General features: G+C 37.6%; 1 protein-coding gene across 1 annotated transcript in view; it reads right to left on the reverse strand.

Annotated features, from left to right (window-relative positions):
• FAM13A (family with sequence similarity 13 member A) overlaps positions 1-24989 on the reverse strand; it is a 325132-nt gene that overhangs the window by 181253 nt on the left and 118890 nt on the right. The window contains exon 5 of the mRNA XM_023195427.2: positions 16173-16326. Coding sequence (XP_023051195.2) covers positions 16173-16326 — 154 coding nt within the window. The remainder of the gene's footprint in view (positions 1-16172; positions 16327-24989) is intronic.

Here is a 24989-nt window from a genome sequence, read left to right on the forward strand (position 1 = left end):
CATTTCCATGTAAAGAAAAAAATGAAAATTAATTGCAGCAGGGGTGATCAAATTAAATCAAAGCTTTATTGTCCAGTGCTACAGTTTGAGTATTTGTCCTCACCAAAAGTCATATTGAAATTTAACCCCAGTGTGGCAGTGTTGAGAGGTGGGGCCTTGAAGCAATGATTGGGTTTTAAGAGCTCTGCCCTCAGGAATAGATTAATTCATTTGTGGATTAATAAATTAATGGGTTAATGAATTAATGGGTTATTATGGGAGCAGGATTAGTGGCTTTTGCATCCTCTCTTGCTATGTGACCTCTGCACATGCCAGCTCCCCTTCCCCCTTCCACCATGAGAGGAAGCGGCCTGAAGCCCTTGCCAGAAGCAGATGCTGGTGCTATGCTTCTTGTACAGCCTGCAGAACTGTGAGCCAAAGAAACCTCTTATCTTTATAAATTAAAAAAAAAGAAGAAGAGGAAGAGAGATCTGAACTAGCACACTTAGCCCCCTAACTATGTGATGCCCTGTACCACCTAGAGCAAGAAGGCCCTCAACAGATATAGCCCCTGCAGCTTGGACTTCTCAGCCTCCAAAACTACAAAGAATAAATTACTTTTATAAATGACTCCATTTCAGGTATTCTGTTATAAGCAAGGGAAGATGGACAAAGACATCAAGCATCATTAAGCTCTAAAGTTTGGACTCTCAGTCTTAAAATTGTTATAATCCAGTATAGAGCTTTCCTTCAGTTCCTATATCACCTCTTTGGAGAAGCTCCATCTAACAACCTCACCAAAAAAAGCTTTCCCTAGTTATGTTTTCCAACCTGCTTTACTTCTGTCACAGTACTTATTGAATTGAGATTGGTTTAGATGTCCATGTGTTGCTCTGATCTGTTCCTAATAACTGTGCTTTCCTTTGACCATCGAACCCACCATGTTTTCTCATTTAACAGTCTTGACTTAGAGAAGCTCTACCTTTTACTTATTTGCACAGAGGTTTAAATAATGATCCACTACCATATGCAAGTGTGCAAGTGCCTGACTCAGGGCCTTTGTACTTGCTGTTCCTTCTGCTTAGAATGCTCTTCCTCCAAAAGTCTGTATGGCTTGCTCCGCCACGACATTTAGATCTGCACTCAAATGCTCCCTAGCCAGGGGCCTTCCTTCACTTCTCTACACAAAAAAGCTCCCCAGCTCCCTTCCCTCCCACCAACTCATATACAATACCATTAATTTCAAGAGTGTATCATGGTTTAATTTTTTTTTTTCAGAATCTATCATCAGATGACATAGTAACTTCCTTAATTGTTTATTGTCTGTGTCCACCCCACTAAAAGGTAAACTTCATGAGAGCAGGTATTATTTTTAAATTCACTGCTATTTTTAAAGCTCATAGAATACCAGCTGGCTAACAGGCATTCAATAAATGCTTGAATAGCTGAATAGACTGATGAGTCAAAAACAACCTCTTCTGACTCCTCTTCTTCAGTTTATCCTACACATGGATGCCAAATTAATTTTCTCTACTTTATTACTCTTAGTCTGTTTTGTGTTGCTATAAACAAATACCTGAGGCTGGGTAATTTATAAAGAAAAAAGATTTATTTGGCTCACTCTGGAAAGTTAAGTTTGGGCATCTGCATATGGTGAGTGCCTCATGAAGGAAGGCAAACGGGAGCCAACCTGTGTAGAGATCATATGGCAAGGGGGAGGTGCCAGGCTCTTTTTAATAACCAGCTCTTGCAGAAACTAATACAGTGAGAACTCACTCACTTCCAAGGGAGGGCGTTAATCTATTCACGAGGAATCCACCCCCATGACCCAAACACCCCCCATTAGGTCCCAACTCCAACGCTGAGGACCAAGTTTCCACATGAGATTTGGTGGAGACAAACAAACTACATCCAAACCATAGCCAACTCCAGTTCAAGTTACTCCTTTCCTGGAAACTTTTCATTACTGCTGCCCATCATCACATTTAAATTCTTATTGCTGCCATCCAACACATTTCAACCCACCCTTCTTGTCATATCTACCCTACATGAACATTATAATTGGGGTCACATGCTACTTGTGCTAATTACTTACATGCTTATCCCATTTGCCATCCCTAACCTCAGATGATTAAAGGATTTTTCAATCTTTTCTCTCTTTATGGTGCTGAAGTAGACAATTAATATTTTTGCATGTCCAACACTCATTCTCCCTTCTTTGGAGGAAGATGTAGTTTTAGGAAACCACTTTTCTCCTATTGGATACAGTGTTTCAATAAAAGTGTATCTCTGATGAACAATTGGACATGTCTTCCAAGAACTTCCAAATATGAATCAGATACCCATTCACTATAATTTTGACCAGAAATGAGAAGACTCAAAAACTGAGAATAGCTAAAGCTGACTCTCCCAGTGGCAGTCCTGTTTGGCTCTCACACCACCTGCTGCCCAGAACCTTATAGCTGTCTTGGTAAGGGTCCTCTGGGAAGTCTGGTTTGTAGAAATTCCTTTCCTTTTTCTTTTGTCAAATTTTTCCCAGAGTTGTTTTTTGTTGTTTTCAACTAAAGAAAGTACTTTCAGTTACACAAATATTTATTATAGTGTCTTCTATATTGTGGGCACTCAAGAGAAAATTTTGAATTGAAATTGTGCAGCATTGATGGTAATGATAATCAAATTAATAAACAACATTGGCTATCACATATATAGTAGTTACTACGTGCACGGTTTTCTTCTAAGTGCTATTACACATTTACTCATTTTATCTTCACAACAACCCTATGGAATATGTGCTTTTACTATCCAAATTTCATATGTAAGGAAAGTGAGGTACAGAGAGTCTGAGTAACTTGTCTAAGGTCCCACATCTAGTAAGTGGTAACACTGGAATTTGAAGCCAGGCAATCTGTCTCCAAAACCTGCTCTCACCTGCACAGAACACTGCCTCTCCTGAAGAGTCCTTCCTATTTAATGAGATCAGGAAACAATGCACGTTAGGTAAGTCCCAAAGTAAACTAAAGTAGGAAATCGTAACAAATAATCTTTCATGTACAATCTGTCTTATACAAGCCACAATCATAATGTATCACCTATATTGGAGTGGAAATACATGGAATGAAAATATGAAGCCTTTAATCATTATTAGGTCTTTCCTAAGTATTCAACTAAGCTTTTGAGGCAGTGGCAATGCTTTGTGTATTCCATATCATTTCCTCATCTTCTCCCTCTGGGCATCAGAAAAGCCATTTTCAGCCTCTCTTCCAGTTAGATTGGGAGCCACATGACAAGCCACTTCTAGATTTGGCCATAAAAATATTCCAAATTATTTTCATCCTCCTGTTTCCCTGATAAAGCAAACTTTGATGGTAGCTGGTCTAAGATGAGGAGGGCTCCTCAACCCACTGGACTGCAAAGTGAATGAGAAATACATTTTGATTGTGTTAAGCCACCAAGGTTTTAGAATCTTTTACAGAAGCTTCCATTAACTACTCTGACACTATTTTCCCATAAATAGCTATATTGTTGTATTCACACTACATTTGTTTAACTAACTTATATAAGTACCATGAAAAAACAATAATTGGCATAAACAGGTTTGGAAACAAACACGATTGACTCCTGTTCAGCATACAGTAAAACTTGTATTGAGCAGGTGTATAAGAGAGTCACCTATTAGTCACAAGTATTCAGGGTTGCCATGTACAGCAGTCAGTATGTCTTAAAAAGGAATGCACAGAATTAATTCACCTGGCAAATTAGGTAGTTGGAAGTCTGTGAAGCAAACTTTTATTGTATGCACTAGAAATGTGAACAATTATTAATGCTCAGAATAGTTACTATGACTTTCTTGAAGGAAATTTGAGTTAACTTTCACTTAAACGTGTTGTAATTTAATGGATGTTTTGAGTAAATATAAAGAACTAGAACAAGTGTTTTAGAAGATACAAGAATGTATGAGTTGATCCACAACGTTAAGAGAAATGCCAACATATAAGTAAATATGAGATATTGTTCTTACCCTAGAAAAACTTACAATACAACATGAAAGGAAAAATAACCCAACTTATCCAAGGCAGAATGTTCTAACAGGAGAAAGAAAGTGCCACAAGACAACAAAGGAGATGGAGAGGGCTTCATGGAGGGGGTAGAATTTGAGATGTCTCAGTTGGACCTGTACCAACTTAACCAGAAGCAGACCTTGCCACGAGGATTGAGAGCAAGTAGTTTATGCGGGTGGTTCTGTGGTGGAGTGGGGGTGATAATAGAGGGAGAAAGGGAGCCAACAAGAAATGTCACTATGGTTCTTAAGCTTAAATTTATGGAAGAGCTTGGGGAACAGTGTAAAATATACACCCCTGAATAATTCTAATTGAGGAGTAAAGCAGCTGGGAATTTATACCCCCCTAGTTTTCAGCCATGGGTTAAGGCTTACCCCCATCCCTGGAGGAATGTTCATTTCTAGGCACTTCCAGGCCACAGAAGTATAACTTCCATCCTGAGGAGATCAACTGAAGAATATATCAGAAATTCAGTTTTATAGAAAACATAAGTGATCTTTAAAAACCTCAAATATTCACTTGCCATTTACTGAGTGCCTCCTATTTGCCAAATATACACAGTATAATGATTTAAAGTAGTCAACTTCTTTAGTAAACAGTTCCAAAGTTTTGCCATCTCACTGGAAACAGTTTAAAGGATACATAGCATAATGGCATCTTCATAAGCAAAAGCAATTTAGTCTGTCTTCTGTTAATTATTCCTTATAATAGGAAAGAATGTAATACCTGGCAATGTGTTACATCTAATGATTCATGAGAAGACATGACTTTCTAGTGTTTACCTATAATCACTCTATAAAACAAAATGTCTGGGGAGAAGAAATTAACAGCAATCTGAATTGTAAATATATGCGTATGATCTAAAAATTGGAGCCATAAAGCATTCCAAACTATGAAGTAACTTTTAATATTACTTTTATTACTTAATGCTTTACACTTCTTGTTAATCTAATTAGTTTCTACTACTAAAAGGTGCCCATTTGAGTAATTCAAGCAAACAACCCACTATTATGCTATTAAAAATTTAGTTTTTATATAATTAGGGGGAAAGGTGCATATTTCTTACATGCATATATTACACAGTGGTGAAGTCTGGGCCTTTACTATGTGTACACACACCCACACCCACACACATACATTTTCTTTATTCAATTCTCCCTTGATGGACACCAAGGTTAATTCTATCTTTGTTATCGTGAATAGTGCTATCCCAATCCATAAGACTGGGATGTTTTTCCATTTGCTTGTGTCATCTACAGTTTTTTTTCACCAGTGTTTTTTAGTTCTCCTGATAGAGATCTTTCACCTACTTGTTTAAATATATTCCTATGTTTTTTTTTTTTTTTTTTGGAGCTACTGTAAATGGGATTTCCTTCTTGATTTTGTACTCAGCTAGGTCCATAATGGTATATAGAAATGCTACTGATTTCTGTACATCAAATTTGTATCTCGAGTCTTTACCAAATCTAAGAGTTTTTTGGTGGAGCCTTTAGGGATTTCTAGATATAAGATTGTATCATCAATGAACAGGGATAATTTGACTTTACTCCAATTTGGATGCCTTTTTTAAAAAAAATCTTGCTTGATTGTTCTGGTGAATCTATCTGGTCCTAGTCTTTTTTTTTTTCTCTTGGTAGAATTATTTTTATTACTGATTCAGTTTTTCTACTTATTGTTGGTCTGTTCAGGAATGTTATTTATTTATTGATCTCAGAAAGTTCTATATTTGTAGGAATTTATCTATTTCCCCTAGGTTTTCTAATTTGTGAGCCTATAGTTCTTCATAATAGTCTTTGATGATTTGTTTTATTTCTGTGGTGTAGGTTGTCATGTTTCCCTTTTCATTTCTGATTGTGTGTTTATCTGGAACTTCTCCCTTCTTTTCCTGGTTAGTCTAGTGAGTGGTCTATCAATTTTGTTTGTCTTTTCGAATAACCAACTTTTCATTTCATTGATCCTTTGTATTTTGGGGGGATCTCTTATTCAGTTCTATTCTGATCTTCATTATTTCTTTTCTTTTGCAAACTTGGGGTTTGCTTTGTTCTTGTTTTTCTAGTTCCTTGAGGTGTGAAGTTAGGCTGTTAATTTTTTAAATGTAGGCATTTAATGCCATCAACTTCCCTCTTAGCACTATTTCTGCTGTATCCTGCATATGGTGTGTTTTCACTTTCATCTGATTCAAAAAATTTAAAATTTCTGTCTTAATTTCTTCATTGACCCAGTGATCATTCAGGAGCATGTCGTTTAATTTCCATGTGCTTGTATAGTTTCTGAAGTTCCTTTTGGTATTCATTTCTAGTTTTTATTCCACTGTGGTCTGAGAAAATACTTGACATCATTTTGATTTTTAAAAATTTATGAAGAATTGTTTTGTGGCCCAATCATGGGGTCTATCTTGGAGAATGTTCCATGTGCTGATGAGAAGGATGTATATTCCATAGTTATTGGGTAGAATGTTCTGTAAATGTTTGCTAAGTCCATTTAGTCTAAAGTCCAACTTAAGTCTAATGTTTCTTTGTTAATTTTCTGTCTCAATGATCTGTCTATTGCTGTCCCCATTATTACTGTATTGCTGTCTATTTCTTTATGCCTAGAAATATCTGTTTTGTGACTCTGGGTGTTCCAGTGTAGGGTTCCTAAGGTATATCTTGCTGAATCGATCCCTTTATCATTACATAAAACCTTCTTTGTCTTTTATTACTGTTTTTTATTTAAAGTTTGTTTTATCTAATATAAACAAACTTGGATTTGCTTTTTTCTTTTTAATCCAATCTGCCAATCTGTATCTTTTAAGTGGAACATTTAATCCATTTACATTCAAGGTTAATATTTATATGGGAGGCTTTCATCCTGTCATATTGTTAATTGTTTCCACATTGTTTTATAAATTGTTTCTTTTTCTCTTTTTGTCCTTGTGGTTTGCTGAAATTGTCATGTTGCCATTTGATTCTTCTCTCTTCCTCCTTTCTGTGATTGCTTTATAAGAACTGTGAGTTTCATATTTCCAGGTGTATTCATGATGGTGAATATTAACTTTTCATTTCCATTTTTAAGATACCTTTGGTCATTTCCTGTAGGGCCAGTCTAGTGGTGACAGATTGTCTAAGCATTTGCTTGTCTGATAAAAACTTTAGTTCTCCTTCATCTATGAAGCGTATTCGGGAAGGATATAAAATTCTTGGCTGATAGTTTTTTTTTTTTTTTTTTTTCTTTCAGCACTTTGAAAGTGCCATCCTATTCTCTTGTGGACTGTAAGGTTCCTGCTGAAATGTCTGCTGTTAGACTGAAGGGTTTTTTTATATTGACAACTAGACTTTTTTCTCTGGCTAATTTGAAAATTCTTTCTTTCACTTTTACTTTAGACATTCTGAATATAATATGCCATGGTGTAGTCTTTTTTGCAATGTATTTTCCTGGAGATTGCTGGGACTCCTATATCTGGATATCTAACTTTCTTGCTAGATTTGGGAAGTTTTCATCAATTATTTCCTTAAATAGATTTTCTAAGCTTTTTTTATCCCTCTTCCCCCTCAGGAATGCCAAGAATTTGTAAGTTTAGTCACTTTTTGTAGTTCTATATGTCTTGAAGGCTTTATTCATCTTTTTTCCTTTTTTTTTTTTTTTTTTTTCTTTTTGTCTGACTGGATTATTTCAAAAGACCTGCCTTCAAGTTCTGAGATTCTTTTTCTTATTTGGTCTAGTCTATTACTGGAGCTTTCAAATGTATTCTGTATTTGCTTCAATACATTTTTTTAATTCCAAAATTTCTACTTTGTTTTTTGAGACAGGATCTCTCTCTGTCACTCAGGCTGGAACACAGTAGTACGAACACAGCTCACTGCAGCCTCAACTTTCTGATCTCAAGTGATCCTCCGGCCTTGGACTCTTGAGTAGCTGGGACTACAGGTGTGTACCACCATGCCAAGCTAGTTTTTGCATTTTTTTGCAAAGACAGGGTCTTGTCATGTTGCCCAAGCTGGTCTTGAACTCCTATGCTGAAGTGATCCTCCTGCTTCAGCCTCCCAAAGTGCTGGGATTATAGAGGTAAACCACTGAATTCTTTTTTTTTTTTTTTTTTTTTTTAAGATATCAATCCCCTGGTACGTTTCACATTCATATTCTGAGTTGATTTTCTGATTTATTTGTACTGGTTTTCAGAATTATCTTGCATCTCATTGAGCTTCTTTAAAACCAATATTTTGAATTCCTTATCTGGCATTTTGAGAAATTTTTTTTTGATGGGGATCTGTTACTAGATACTTGCTGTGTCCTCTGGTGGTGTCATATTTCCACGCTTTTTCATGTTTTTTATGTCCTTTCTTTGATAATTACACATCTGGTGTAGTAGTCACTTGTTCCCATTTTTAAAAATTGCTTTTGTAGGGGAGAATTTTTGTATTTTTCTGTTGAGTAGATGTATTTTTCTGGTTGAGTAGCATACTTTGGCTTTGATTTTGGGCGCCTGAGGTAGTATAATCTTTGTGTGACACTCAGCCATACACAGGGTCAGTGGTATCTGTGATTTCCTAGGTGGCTTAGAGTAGTTATTAGGTGAGGCTGTGGTGAAGCTTTGCTGGGGACTTGGACATCAACTAAGCCTGTATTTGGGCCCTGGTGGTGGCAGCAATGGAGTAAATGTCTCTCTTTTTAGGTCCCAGGGCAGCTTATTCTAGCTTGCTCCATCCAGCATTAGTGGGTCCTAGAGGGCTGATTCTTGGGCCTCCTGGTGGCTTTCATAGACGCTAGTTGTGAGAGTGTTGGGCTACATGTGTGAGTGGGCTCTTAAGGTCCTAGGCATCTGAAGTGGTGTGGGTGATGGCATAGCAGTGGTAGAGCAACTCACTAGCCCCCAAGTGGTATGTGTTAATGTTGCTGAAAGCAACAGCGAATGGGGCAGCCTAGTCTCCAGTCCCACAGCCGCCTATAGCAAGGTGATATGTACTGTCCTAAGCTTAGGAGAGCTTGCTCTTCCCTGTCCTTCCCATGGCTAGGTGATGAGTACAGCCATGTTGCCTCAAACTTGGCTTGATGGTGAGGCACAGCCTAGTGTTAAACTCTCAAAATGGTGCCTTGGGCCTGGGACCAGAAAGAGTGGGGTCCCTCTCAGGCAAGGAGCCTGGAGAAGAAGCTGTGAGAAGTATGGTCTACTCACATCTCAGTCTCAACAGCTCATAGCAGGGTCGCAGGGACCCTCCCATGGGTGCATGGGAGTGCTTTGTTTCCCCTCTCTCTCCTTGGAGCAATGTGGTGGCAGCAACTGTGTCTGTAGATGCTTGGTATCTAGGTTGCTCTCAAATTGGCATCCAGATGAGGCTGCTCTAGGCTTGGATGCCTGTGGGATTCTGTGTGGGTTCCCTTTCTGGAGCTTCATATGTCAGGCTAAAGGCCCTAGTGGGTTGAGAGTTTTTCCCATATCCAAAGCTATAAAAGCCTATTTCAGAGTGTGGAGCCCTGGGGGTTTCTCTTTCACTGTTTCTCCATGTCCAGGAGCCTCTCCTGGCTCTCAGTCAGTCCCTGGCCATGTAGGCTGCCTCAAACCTTCTCCTTACTTATCTCTGGTGTTTCCCAACTCTTCTCTAGGGAATCCCAGTGTCTTCTCCTAGACAATCTGTTCAAAATGTATCTATTTACTATTTTGGTCCCTCTCTGTGAAGTAGACATATACTACCTGGGTCTATTCAGCCATCTTAATCTCAACTCTATGATCTGCCATGCTATTTAATTACTGCGTTTTAAAAATACATCACTTAACTTTTTTTAACCTCCAAACTCAGAATCTATCTAAAAATTATAACTCACGATCAAAAGAAGGATTTGTTCTGAAGAAAGGAGCAAATGAATTCTAAATAAGTGCTACCTCTGAGTTTCATAAATGCTCAAAATGATAACACAGATTTTGGTGTGTACAAGTTAGTCATTCTCACTGTATAAGTTTACCTACACAAAAGGAGAGACAGTGCAACCAGATTACAAAGAAACAAACAACAGAAAACCAAAAACACTTTTTATTTCCTGTTATAACTCCCCTGCTGCTCAGAAGTTTGTAATATTCTTAAGGGGCTACAGAAGAAGTTAGGAATAGTGAAGACATACAGGAGTCAGAAGAGCAGAGTCCACCTGCTTTCCTGACACTGACACTACGTTGCTACAGTACATACTCATTAAATGAATACACGTATAAAAGCTCATGGCACTGATGGCCTAAGTTAAATCTCCAAGATTTTGGTTATTTTTCTACTTGGCCTCTGATCAGTACTTTCTTGATTTCAAAACCCAGCTTTGCCATTTACTATTGTGTAATCTTGAGCAATTTACCCTTACATTTACTCATCTGTAAACCAGTATTAAGACCAATTACTTCATGAGGTTACTGTCAGTAGTAAATGAGGTACATATATAGAAGAATGTGGCACAATGTCTGGCATAAGGCCCTATTCTCCCTTTTGCCCCTGTGTTCCTACACTGATTTTGTTTCTTATAGACTGTAAGGCCCCCCAAGGACAGGGACATGTCTTGTTTATTTTCTGAAGCTCTCCAGCACTTAGTATGGAGCTTTGCACAGAGTAGTTTTGCATTAAGTAAGAGAAAGGTGAACAAACATTTGTTGAAGTTAATTGTGCTTAGGCTGTGGCCCTAAATGAAAATGGAGAGACATGCCATGTTTTTGAGCATGAAAAAGATACGGGAAATGGTTTAGGAAGTTTCTGTGATATATCAGTTTATAGGGTAAGTGACTTTGATTCTACATAAACAATATTAATTTTTTTGACCTGAAAGTCAAATATATAAAAACATGAGCTTTGTGGTCAAACCTGCCATAACATATATTAATGTGAGCACTTCCTTCGAACTAATCACTATGGAAGGTCATTCTAATATTTTGCTTTCCTCAGAGCATTTGTTAGTAACTGTTTTGAGAGTTTGCTTAAGAGTCACATAAGAAAATCAACATAATTATTTTATAGCCAGATTTAAATTTTAAACCCAAAAGTTAACATATAATCAGCACTCCTCAACTTAGTGATATGCCATAGGTCAAAATGACTATTGATCACTTCCCACAATCAAAGCATTAAAGTACAAAGATTTCCCAGTCCAATGATATACAGAAAAATATGGTATATGAATGACATACATATGCTCTGAAGACAACTTTAAAATCCCAAAAGATATAATGAGCAATAGCAACACTATCTAATAAAGAAAGTCCTATAATATGTTTATCTGGAATAGGTTCATATTCATCTAGATATTTCTAGATAGATATTTAGCAATATGCTAATCACATTATTTTATAGTATGCATATATATGAGGTTTGCATGAACCCTATTACATATATTAATAATACTTATATAAAAATGGGACAACCAGACAAACCAGGCTCATAGACTCCTGTCCCCCTCAATATCTGCCAACCTTCTGGGTAAATTCAGGGTCAATAAGGACAAACCATCAATATCTTTATCTCCCATCTCTTTATCATCGCCTTTCCCATAATTTTCTCATCTCCTTCACTTTAGTCCCTCATGCTCATAAACACAACTTAAGGCTTATTTCACTCCAGATAGCTCAACCTCCAAAATCAGTAATGCAAACCTCCTATTTCCTGTTTTCAGCCCCTACTCTTCTAGCTTACTTGCTCATCTACTTCTGCCTCAAACATTCTTTAGCCTAACTACAGTCTCTAGTAACTCCTATTGTATTGCTGTTGCACATCCTAGCTTACCTTCGGATCTTCTCATCATCTTCATTACCATCATTCATGACCAATGTACCTTGTTTTTACCTGGACTATTGTAATAAACTCCTAATAGATTGCCCTACTTCTGCCTATCCCTCTCAAGAGCCTATTAATCTTTTTAATACAGAAGTCACAACATAGCACTCTCTGCTTAATACTGACTAATAGCTTCACTTAGAGTAAAAGTCAAAGTCCTCAAAATGATCTATGAATAGATACAATCTGCTGATCCTTTGTTTCCTTTGTGGCCTCATTTCCTTTCAATTCCATCTTGCTCATGGCAATCCAACTGTACTGGCCTCTCAGCTGCTCATCAGACAAGGTATATTCACATCTCAAGGCCTTTGTACTGCTCTTCTCCTTGCCTGGAATACTCTTCTCTCAAGTGTTTTCATGGTTTGCTGCTTCACTTCCTTCAAGTCTCTACTCAAATGTCTTCCTGTCAATGAAGCATTTTAACTGTCCTATTTAAATAAGCAAATGCCACTCCTCTACTTCTGCCTTGCCCTGCCCTTCACAGAATATATCACCATCTGACATACTACATACTTTCTTTTCTTTTTTTATTGGCTGTTGTTTATTGTATTTCCATTAGAATATAAGAATCATAAGGGCAGAGATTTTCATCTATTGTTCACTGTGCCTAGAACAATTACTCCTAGTAGGCGCTGAATAATTACTAATACTTGGATTTAATGAATTCAACTTAATAGTTCATGGTCCATTATTTTATCCATACTTTTCTCACCAAATTTTGTGTATGTAAATATCCGGATGATTAAGTTAATTCCTAAATGGGGCTTCACTAATGTCTATATTTAGAACACCTTCAGAAGAGAAAATCTAGAATTATCCTGCAGCTGGAGAAATTAGACTGTGGCTGTTAGATGCCTACTGGAAAGATGTGCTTCTCCTAACCCAGTTATTCAGAAATACAGCCTTGACCTTTCATTCTGACAAAATAAAAGTGTTTCTATGTAAATTCCCTTCTTGAAACCTATAAAAACAAAAATAATGAATGAGAGAAAACAAACCTCCATCTTAAGTGAAGTAAGAGATGGCCATAACTGTGGACCACTGACTGTGAAGACTATTTGCCAAATTCAACAAAATGGGGGCTAAAATGCCAAGGGCCAACATATACATTATCATATTTCTCCAAATGTCACAGTGCTAAGAGGTCTATCCAAAACTTCCTTCACTGGGGTAACTAGATCTGGTCTACATGGCCAAACCATTGCAGAATCTGGAAAAACTCTGTAGGGACCTAAGTTCACTCCCAAAGAATGGGAGGGAAAGCAAAGTTGAACAGGAAGTCATAATGATAAAACTTTTCCCCTTATCATTACCTTGGCCTTCAGACAGAGGAAGTCTGTCTCAAAGTGAGGCTGACGAATGTGCTGTAGATGCCATGATCAATTTTGCAGCTACTGACCATAATCAGCTGAACAGAAACAGACATTAGACTTTTGACAGCCTACGACAGAAAAAGACTCCATATTCCAATACTCTGGTCAAAGTTCTTCATCTAGGTCCAAATACAACCAAACATATTTCTCTGGGCCCAAATCTCCATTTAGCATGCATGCAAGAATATATAAGAAACTTCATTCAACATTTTATGACTCTGTTCTCCAAACTGGGATATACAAGGTATCTTAGTGTTTATGTTTAGTCCTTTTCCCCACTTAAAAGCCCTATATCTAAGTCGTTTTCAGAGACTTGCCTTATTCTCAACTCATATGTTTTATGTGCCTATCACTCTTGGGTATTTATCATTTACTTTGTGCCTATTTCCTATCTTTATATTCATCCTTCCAAAAAGTGAACTCATGTGAAAAAATGAACAGAAAGACACTTTTCTTTAATTACCTTCTCATTTTTTTCTTTTTCAGTATATTAATGATTTCATTCTGAGATTCTCAATTTCTTTTAAACCCATCTACCTTTTAGTTTCTACCTAATGTTTCTATGATCTTTACAATTTTCAAACAAGTCTGTTTTCGAAGCATTGTCAACATTTACATGTCTAAATGTGGCTAACACATTCTCATTTCATTATTAGGTACTTTAAAATGGCATTGGCATATCCTTTTAAAATGACTACTATAACTTCTATTTCATCCTTACTTGTTATGACTAAGTCCAGAGAATCACAGCCCTTGTCACATTCTCTACTTTCTCAAAGAAGAGACTATCAGCAAGATCAGTTAAAAAAAAATGCATCAAAATTCTGCTTTGGCAGAATGACACTTCCAGAGACTACAAATGCAGTTTCTAATCATGACATTTATCTGCCTCTAGGCCAGATCTGAAACTTACATTAAAAGAGCAGCATTTTATATTCTTCTTCATCTACCGAAGACGTCTGTATTTGGCTCCCACAGAATTTTATCTTATATTATAGTCTCATACCGTGTTCTCCACCAGCCTTAAACCTAATCACTCAAGGATTTCCAAGCAGGGCACTCTTCCACAGATCTCAACAGGTGTTATTTTACTTGTACAGCAAATAACATCTGTGTTAGTCTGTTTGTGTTGCTATAAAGACATACTTAAGGCTGGGTCATTTATTTTAAAAAGAGGTTTAATTGACTCACGGTTCAGCAGGTACAGAATATCTGCCTCTGGTGAGGCCTCAGGAAGCTCACAATCACAGCAGAAGACAAAGGGGAGCAGGCACGTCACATGGCGAGAGTGGGAGCAAGAGTGAGGGGCAGAAGTGCCACACACTTTTAAACAAGCAGGTCTCGTGTGAACTCACAGCAAGAACTCACTCGTCACCAAGGGGATGGCACTAAGCCATTCATTAAGGATCCGCCCTCGTGGTCCAGACACCTCCCACCAGGTCCCAGTTCCAACACCAGGGACTACATTTCAACATGAGATTTGGAGGGGACAAACATCCAAACCATATCAACTTCCCAGTGGCATATTCCAGCAATTAGTTTTATCTCAGCAAGTTTGCCCTGCCTAAGATTCTATTTATCTATTTCCATTATACTTCAGGTTCACCTTATTGTTTTATCTGCCCTAGTAAAAAGGTATGAGTGTTAAAAATTGTTTATAAGAGATTTTTAAATTTTTTTATTTTTAATTGTCATTATGGGTCCTTTAGTAGTCGTACAAATTTATGGGGTATATGTGATTGAGAGACGCTGCTGAAACAAAGTTCATTACCTTTTAACATTTTTACATTACCTTTGAGATCCTTTTCAAAGTACTACAGGCACCGGAGGAACAAACTTGAGGGGGATTTTTTTCTATTTAAAAAAAATCATTTATTTTAACTTTTCTGAGGCAAGACTGAAGTAATGTTGTTTTCTTATTTTCTTATTTTCTCTTGTGAATCGCTGACATTTTTTTCAGCTACTGTTTTACTTCTAACTCAGATTTACAACTGATAGTCTCCAATTATCTCATTTTATCATTTTAACTGCTCAAACTAGAAAATCTAGTTTTAGATCCTTTCGTAGGATGCTACTTGATACTCATACCATTTTAACCTTTCTTCAAAGTCATAGCCTCAACTGGGAGAAGAGATGAAAACATTCCTTTAAGTGCTCGAACCAAGTATCTCTGATTTTATCATTCATTGCTATATGAATCAGCAAAGAGTATGTTATGGTCTGTAAACCTGATAATCTTCAAGAAACCTCCTGAGGAAATCTCATACCAGCTCCATCATGATTTACCTCAATATAAATGAGGACGAAATACGATGGCTTCCTTATTTTCTCATATCTGGAGGATTTGTTTGGATGTTTAGCCTCTGATTCTCAATTCTAGGTCTTTGGAGACCTACATGCATTTACCTAATATATACAGGGTATATTATAAAATTACCAGTGTATAAAAAGATTTAGATAGTATTGTCAAGGACTCCTTTATAGGTTTTTAAAATATTCTCCTTTACTGATGATTGCTACTAAAAACTAATATATGGGACTTAAAATCTGAGGTTGAGCTTCAAACTGTGCCAGACACAAAGGAGACAAAAAGACACAGTAATATTGTCTTCAGGAATTTGCAATCCAGTTAGTAAGCTAGCACTCCTGATCACAGCCATATGCACTTACTCCTGCTGTAACATCAGGCTTCTGTAGTAAGGGTGGTGTGGCCAGTTGACCAGAGCACTGGGCTCATGCAGGTATTTTTGAGATGACTTTATAGCAACAAGAAAACATAAAATTGCTATTATTCTTGAATCTTATAAGGCTATATTTCAATATAATAAACATTTGAAATAATAGATTTCATAAGAAGAACTCACTACACATAGGAATAATAATCTGATGGTTATATTCATATGGAATTTTTATGAGAAAGAATTAAATAAAATCTTCTGTCTAAAATTACAGCAATACTGAAAATTAAAAACCAAGTTGCTTACTTTTACTATGATAAGCCTAGCCAGGTTTTCGCATCTCGGTTGATCATTTTCTGTATACTCTACTTCAAACAGGGTATTATAATTTTCTAGAATTTTAGCCATTATCTTGTTGCACAGGTCCTGTTCCTTCATGCCTTCAAGCCCAGGTGGCACACTAGAAACAAGAAAGGGAAAGAGAGGAATTACTTAGTAAACACAACAATGCCTGCTAGCTGACTCAGACTTGTATTTTGAAATCTCCGGAATAATTAGCCTTCTTATAGGGATGCATGGGATTTTCAACAAGCTCTATGGTAACATGCATGACATTGTTGGGGCAATTGGAGAGTTCCTAAGTTCTGAATCAATAGCTTGGGCTGAATAAGAAAAATATAGCTGTTCAGGAAGAAGATAGAGATGAACACTGAGGCCAGTGGTGCTTTGAATATATTAAAAATTTTTATACATAATATTTATACAAAAGTAAAAAAAGAATGAGGGTTTTCATAACAGAAATAGCCACACAAATAATAGGAACACAGTCTTTATTTAAGGATTTCTTAGATAATGCACAAAAAGTACAAACCTTAAAGGTAGAAATAAATCCTTCTGGGGAAAAATAATGATAATTGTTGAACTAAGTGACAAGAGCATGGAAGGTCTATTACACTATTCTCTTTTCTTTTGAATGTACTTAAATTTTTTCACAATAAAAATAGTTGAAAACATATCTGAATGCAGAATACCCCACGAACAAGGTAAAACGATTGTTTACAGGTACATTTCTGCAGTAACATGTATAACTGACAAACATTAGTAGTTACACTATGTAAAGAACCCCTACTAATCAATAGATAGGTCCAAAAGAAAAAGAGATGAAAGACATGAGTTGGAAATGTTGCAGGATAGAATAACCTTATGAAAAGATACTTAGCTTCACTGAATAACCAGAGAAATACATTTAAAAAGCACCACTCAGGTCTCGTTTACTACTTATCTGTATTAATTTTCTGAGGCTGTTGTAACAAATTACCATATACTAAGTGACTTAAAACAACAGAAAGTATTGTCTTCCAGTTCTGGAGGCCAAAAGAACAAAATCAGTATCACTGGGGCAAAATCAAGGTGTCAGTGGGGCTATACTCCCTGTGAAAGCTCCAGGGGAGAAGCTGTTCCTTGCCTCCCCTAGCTTATGGTGGCTGCCAGCATTGCTTGACTACAGGTGCATCACACCAATCTTGAATCAGGGCCAGCATCTGCAAATCTCTCTCTGCCCCATCATCACATGGCCTTCCCTACATGTGTATAATCTCCCTCTACTCCATTCTTATAAGAATACACGTGACTGCATTTCGTGTCCACTCCCCTATCCCTCAAAAATGCAGGATAATCCTTATATCTCAAGATCCCTATCTTAATCACATCTGCAAAGCGTCTGTTTTTCAAATAAGGTAACATTTACACATTCCAGGGATTATGATCTGATATCTTTAGGAGATACTATTTAACCTCCTAGACTATCTTGGGATACACACCCTAAAGCCCCCTTCACTTGGGTGTACATAGAACCTGTGACCTGCTTCTGATCCGTAAGATTTGGCAAAGGTGATAGGATATCACTCCCATGCTTATGTTACAATGGATGAAATCAGTCTTAGAAGACTGAAGTGAGAGATTCTCCCATGGGCCTTAAAGATAAAAGCAGTCAAGTTGTGAGATGGCTGTAAGAGGATCATGTGCTAGGGAACTATGGGACTTCAGGGGGGCTATAGCCATAAGAGCACAATAAGATGCTAGGGTGGTTAGTCATGCAGCTGTAAAGAAATGCACTCTGCCAACAATGTGAATGAGCTTGGAAGCAAATCATTTCCCAAACTCAAGTCTTTAGATGAAAATGCAACCCAGTTAATACCGTGAATTTGGCACTGTAAGATCAAGAGCAGAGGATTCAGTTAAGTTGTGCCCAGACTCCTGACCCCTAGAAACTGTGAGATAGCAAATGCTTGTTGTTTTAAGCCACTAAATGTGTGGTAATTTGTTACACTACCATACAAAGTTTGGTACTAGGAAAGGGGATGCTGCTCTAACAAATATCTAAAATGTGGAAGAGGCTTGGGAACTGGGTAGTGGAAGGAGACTGGGCAGCATCATAGAGAAGGGCTAAAGTACCTTGAACCAGTTCTCAACTGACCCCTGGACCTTAAGGACACCACTGATGAGGGCTCAGAAGGAAAAGAGGAATATGTTACTGGAAATTGGAGCAATGGAGACCCTTGTGATGGTGGAGGAAAACTTAGGGAAATTGTATCCCAGAGTTAGGTGACAAGATAAACTTGTAAGCAACGGCCTTAGATATATGGTTAACGTTATTTCCAAGCAATGGTTTGAAAGCGCCACCTAGTTTCTTACCACTTACAGTAAAATGCAAGAGGAGAAAGAGAAAGAAATTGAGAGAACTTACACAAAAATGAAAGGGGACATGATTTTAAAAATTTTCAGCTTCTCCAAATAGAAAAGACACTAAAATTAAGAAATTCACTGTCAAGAAAGCAGGCTCTATAGAAAAAGTTGAGAGTGTGACTGTATATCCTTTTGCTAAAATCTCAGAAAGATCAAAAGCTGGTATTATACAGTCAGGCAAAGGTCCCTTTCAAGTGATGAAGGGTGTGCCTCACAGATCCTGTCGATCAAATCAGAGGGCCTCTAGGAATTTAAAAGCATCATCCCTCAGCCATTTGAGCATGAGCCAAAGATGCAAAAGGGATTATTTTTAAAAGATCTGTGGATATGCCTTTCTTATAATGAAGTGAATCTCCATAAAATCCATAGAATACTAACAAAGTTTTTGAAAAATTCATTTCAGCAAAAACACTGCCAACATGGAATCAAAGGGACAGAGAGAATACAAAATGAAAGGATGATGCTGGTGCCCCCAAATTCTATTGGCAGGAAGCAGGTTGACAAAACTACTCAGCTGCAAACATGAGTAGTTTCATTAAACATAAAGCATGACTTAGAGGGCAGAACCAAGAATCTAGAGGGCTGCTACATAAAAATCATAGGAGGCCATTGTTTTGGACTAAGCCCAACAAACCAGATTAAAAATCTAAATGGAGTCACCCTTGCTAAAATTCCACATTACCAAATCAAAACTAAGTTGTTATCTGACTTTCTACTAGGAAGGAGAGAAAATATCCAACTTCCCGAACAGGAGCTTCAATTGGCATGACAGTGAAATTTTCTGTTTTAATCCTTAACCTGAAAACAACCTAATGTTAACCAAACTGTTATTTTTCTATTGTCTTGTCTCCCAGCTCCCACCATATAAGGAAAGTAACTTTAAAATGACCGATCCACTTTTTGTTCTTTGCTTCTGATTTCTTAAGGCCTTTTTCTGTCTATAAAACCAACCTCTTTGCTCAACTCATTGGGACACTTATCTACTTAGTGGAATGAAGCATTGCATGATTCTAGAACTACACATAAAGCCACTTCAGATCTTTAAACAATTTGTTGTAATTTTGTCTTCTGACAGATACAGTGACCAGTGAAGGGACCTGAATGAAGAAGGTTATTGATGTCTCTGAGACTCCTTGAGGAACACAGGAAAGATGCTGCTAACCTCCCCTTTAAGTGGTTGGGGGTGGGTTCCCTGTCTTCCTCCTGGAGCCCTGAGAAACATGTGTAAGTTCCTCTCAGGTCTGGGCTCTGCTCTCTTTTGTATTTGAGTACTCTGATCTCTTTGGCTGTTGGGGTACCAATGGGTAGTCTGTGCTATGGCAGGGCACATAACCTTTGGTTTGCAGTGACTGAACAAAAAAAAGCTGGCAAAAAAAAGCTGCAGTTTTTAAGGTAACTGCCATCAGCTGCAGTAACTGGTTATTACTGCAGCGGGGCTCTTTACTTCTTCTTTTCTTATGTGCTGAGATTTCAGTGCCAAAGCCGTCTTGGCTCTAACATCCAAGATCCAACATAAAAATAAGATCCCTAATTTCTGAAGATGTCAGTACTCTGCCTTCTGGTACACCTGACTTTCTCATGGATAAAAATTTTGCCCACAGAAGTTGCAAAGATTTACAAAAGTGGCAGAATCTTACTACAGATAATCATTCAGAATTACAATGGCCATTATATGAAATATCCTAGATGAAAAAAAACTGTTCTTCTAAGAGGTGCACTTGAATCCCAAGCCTCTTGAATTAGGTAGAGAGAATGGGATTGTTATTCTAATTGACATTTAGAAATGTCAAAGAGTTTGAATGTTGGCTTGCCTCAAGCATTCTTATACACCAGTAACAGACAAACAGAGAGCCAAATCAATAATGAACTCCCATTCACAATAGCTTCAAACAGAATAAAATACCTAGGAATCCAACTTACAAGGGATGTAAAGGACCTCTTCAAGGAGAACTACAAACCACTGCTCAGTGAAATGACAGAGGACACAAACAAATGGAAGAACATACCACGTTCATGGATAGGAAGAATCAATATTATGAAAATGGCCATACTGCCCAAGGTCATTTATAGATTCAATGCCATCCCCATTAAGCTACCAATGACTTTCTTCACAGAACTGGAAAAAAAAAACTGCTTTAAAGTTCATATGGAACCAAAAAAGACCCCACATTGCCAAGACAATCCTATGTCAAAAGAACAAAGCTGGAGGCATCACGCTACCTGACTTCAAACTATACTACAAGGTTACAGTAACCAAAACAGCATGATACTGGTACCAAAACAGATATATAGACCAATGGAACAGAACAGAGCACTCAGAAATAGTACCACACATCTACAGCCATCTGATCTTTGACAAACCTGACAAAAACAAGAAATGGGGAAAGGATTCTCTATTTAATAAATGGTGCTGGGAAAATTGGCTAGCCATAAGTAGAAAGCTGAAACTGGATCCTTTCCTTACTCCTTATATGAAAATTAATTCAAGATGGATTAGAGACTTAAATGTTAGACCTAAAACCATAAAAACCCTAGAAGAAAACCTAGGTAATACCATTCAGGACATAGGCATGGGCAAGGACTTCATGTCTAAAACACCAAAAGCAAGGGCAACAAAAGCCAGAATTGACAAATGCGATCTAATTACACTAAAGAGCTTCTGCACAGCAAAAGAAACTACCATCAGAGTGAACAGACAACCTACAGAATGGGAGAAAATTTTTGCAATCTACTCATCTGACAAAGGGCTAATATCCAGAATCTATAAAGACCTCAATCAAATTTACAAGAAAAATACAAACAACCCCATCAAAGCGTGGGCAAAGGATATGAACAGACACTTCTCAAAAGAAGACATTCATACAGCCAACAGACACATGAAAAAATGCTCATCATCACTGGCCATCAGAGAAATGCAAATCAAAACCACAATGAGATACCATCTCACACCAGTTAGAATGGTGATCATTAAAAAATCAGGAAACAACAGGTGCTGGAGAGGATGTGGAGAAATAGGAACACTTTTACACCATTGGTGGGACTGTAAACTAGTTCAACCATTGTGGAAAACAGTGTGGCGATTCCTCAAGGATCTAGAACTAGAAATATCATTTGACCCAGCCATCCCATTACTGGGGATATACACAAAGGATTATAAGTCATGCTGCTATAAAGACACATGCACACGTATGTTTATTGCGGCACTATTCACAATAGCAAAGACTTGGAATCAACCCAAATGTCCATCAGTGACAGACTGAATTAAGAAAATGTGGCACATATATGCCGTGGAATACTATGCAGCCATAAAAAAGGATGAGTTCGTGTCCTTTGTAGGGACATGGATGCAGCTGGAAACCATCATTCTCAGCAAACTATCTCAAGAACAGAAAACCAAATACTGCATGTTCTCACTCATAGGTGGGAATTGAACAATGAGATCACTTGGACACAGGAAGGGGAGCATCACACACCAGGTCCTATTGTGGGGAGGGGGTAGGGGGTAGGGATAGCATTAGGAGATATACCTAATGTAAATGATGAGTTAATGGGTGCACCACACCAACATGGCACATGTATATATATGTAACAAACCTGCACGTTGTGCACATGTACCCAAGAAATTAAAGTATAATAATAAAAAAAAAGAAATGTCAAAGAGGCTGGGCATGGTGGCTCATACCTGTAATCCCAGCACTTTGGGAGGCTGAGGTGGGTGGATCACCTGAGGTTAAGAGTTCGAGACCAGCCTGGACAACATGGTGAAACCCCGCCTCTACTAAAAATACAAACATTAACCAGGTGTGGTGGTGCAGGCCTGTCATCCTAGCTTCTTGGGAGGCTGAGGGACGAGGATCACTTGAACCCAGGAGGCACAGGTTGCAGTGAGCCAAGATCACGCCACTGCACTCCAGCCAGGGTGACAGAGCAAGACTCTATCTCAAAAAAATAAATAAATAAATAAATAAATACATAAATAGAAATGTCAAAAAAAATAGGATTCTAAAATTGCTTTTTAAGAAATGTATTGTGAAGGCTAATAAAAAGCTAACAATGCAAGATATCACCCATACCAAAGATGGTAAAGCCCACCTGACTCCTACTGCTCCCTTCTATCCTACCTTGCCTGAATATTCATAGGCTACTAACTCTCTGAATTGCCTACCTTCTTTGAAAAAAATAGTCTCCTTATAAGGTGAAAAATTGAGCTTTGATATCAACAATACACTGATGCAAAAATTTGGTTTCCTGTTTCAAAACAAGGTTTTCTTTAGTATTTATCTGCTCTTAGTAAAAAATGGTGAGAACTTCTTGGTAACTGGCCTAGGAAACAAATAATCTGAGTCTTACCAAAATAATCCACATGCCTCATATTTTCCTTCTTAGGTTATTGATTACTTAGGAAAACTTAATCTCCTCTCTACTAAAAGAGTTAAGGTTTTCTACAACTATATAACTGCTTTTAAAATCTTACAATTATCACTTTGGTTAAATGAATGACTATTATTCACAGTGATTTGTGATCCTATTATTGATAAGTGTTTTGAACCTTTATTTTTGACAAACTTCCCAAAACTGAATTCAAAATTAAGTCATTTTGATCACAAACTAACTTTTGAACATTCCAGAAGGGCTCCTTAAAGTCTAAAAGAGAAATATTAAATCAATTAGGCTTGAGATGTTAAATTCTATGTGGAAACACTGTCAAATAAGAAATGATGTTTAATCTTTGAGTTCCAATTGTATGGATATGTTTTTAACATGTGCTGCAAAAACTATATGAGCTATAAATCTGTTGTGCTATATCAGTCATAACTTTATGTTAAAATGTTGTACACCACAGAAATAACCAAACTTCCTTGTCAAGTGTATCCTTATTATGAAGGATTCTCATCATGTTTTTAACATGGCCATTTGAAATCTTGTCCAGAGTTAACTGCTTTATTCTGATGCCTTTCTAAAAGCTTTCTGTAAACAACTATAATCTTAAAGCACTGTGTCTTCAAGATGGTTCGCAGAAAAGATGGGAGGAAATCTGGCAAGTTCAGGTTTCTGCTAACCTTGAGATAACACTGGACTGGGTGAGAATTTCTAGAACTCTAATGAAGAATCTGATGAGTTTGTGAAACTGCTAACTAAGCTCAAATAGAGCAAGAATTAATTACAAGAGACTAAAATAACTGATGAAGAATAATTATGAATTTTTAAAGTTTTTAAAAATTTTGAAACATTACTGGTTCTTTTAATGTTCTGTTTTTCAGATTTAAGGACACATTTTTTTTCTCTCTCTTTTCAACTATCCATAGTTTACAGCAATTTGGTAAAGGATACTTCTGTAAACAAAAATGGAAACATTTGTTTCTCCTCCCTACCTGACACCTCTGAAATTCAAAAACTATCCTAAGTATGTTTATTTTTACAGCACTATGATTATTTGCGTAAGTTCAGTAAGAATTTGCTCTTGCTGGGCATGGGCTCACACGTGCAATCTCAACTACTTTGAAGACTGCGTGGGAGGTACACTTAAGGCCAGGAGTTTGAGATCATCCTGGGCAACATAGTGAGACCCTCATTTTAAAAATTAGCTAGGCATCATGGCATATGCCTATGGTTCCAGCTACCCAGGAGCCTGAAGTGGGAGGACCTCTTGAGCTTAGAAGTTTGAAGCTGCAGCAAGCTATGATCATATCACTACACTGCAGGGTGGGTGACAGAGCAAGACCCTAGTTCCTCTTTTCAAAAAAAGAATTTGCTCTCTTTATAACATGACGTAACCGGAAACATTGGTTTTATTACCAAGGGTTTGACTGGAATGTCCTATTTGAAAATGTGGATAGACTGCCTAGCTTCAAGGGTTCCCTGCCTTACAGCCAGTGAGTAAAAAGTTGCCACTTCCTGGCAGGCCCAGGAACCTCAAGATATTAGATGCTGTAGGTAAAGTCTGATGATTATAGTTGATTAAGATTATAGTTGTTTACACTGGTTTGACTTCCTAGAGTTAAGATGCTTTTAAAAGTCCAATCTGGCAGGGCACGGTGGCTCACGCCTGTAATTCTAGCACTTTGGGAGGCCGAGACAGGTAGATCACGTGAGGTCAGGAGTTCGAGACCCACCTGGCCAACATGTCGAAGCCCTGTCTCTACTAAAAATACAAAAAATTAGCTGAGCGTTGTGGCAGACACCTATAGTCCCAGTTACTCAAGAGGCTGAGGCAGAACAATTGCTTGAACCCAGAAGGCAGAGGTTGGAGTGAGATGAGATCATGCCATTGCCCACCAGCCTTGGCAACAAGAGTGAAACTCTGTCTTAAAAAAAAAAAAAGTCCCAACTGAGATCCCTTGTCAAAATTCTAGCAAAGGAAATGTAAAAGGAACCTCT

The sequence above is a fragment of the Piliocolobus tephrosceles genome, chromosome 3 (genome assembly GCF_002776525.5).
Source record: "Piliocolobus tephrosceles isolate RC106 chromosome 3, ASM277652v3, whole genome shotgun sequence".
Lineage (NCBI taxonomy): Eukaryota > Metazoa > Chordata > Mammalia > Primates > Cercopithecidae > Piliocolobus > Piliocolobus tephrosceles.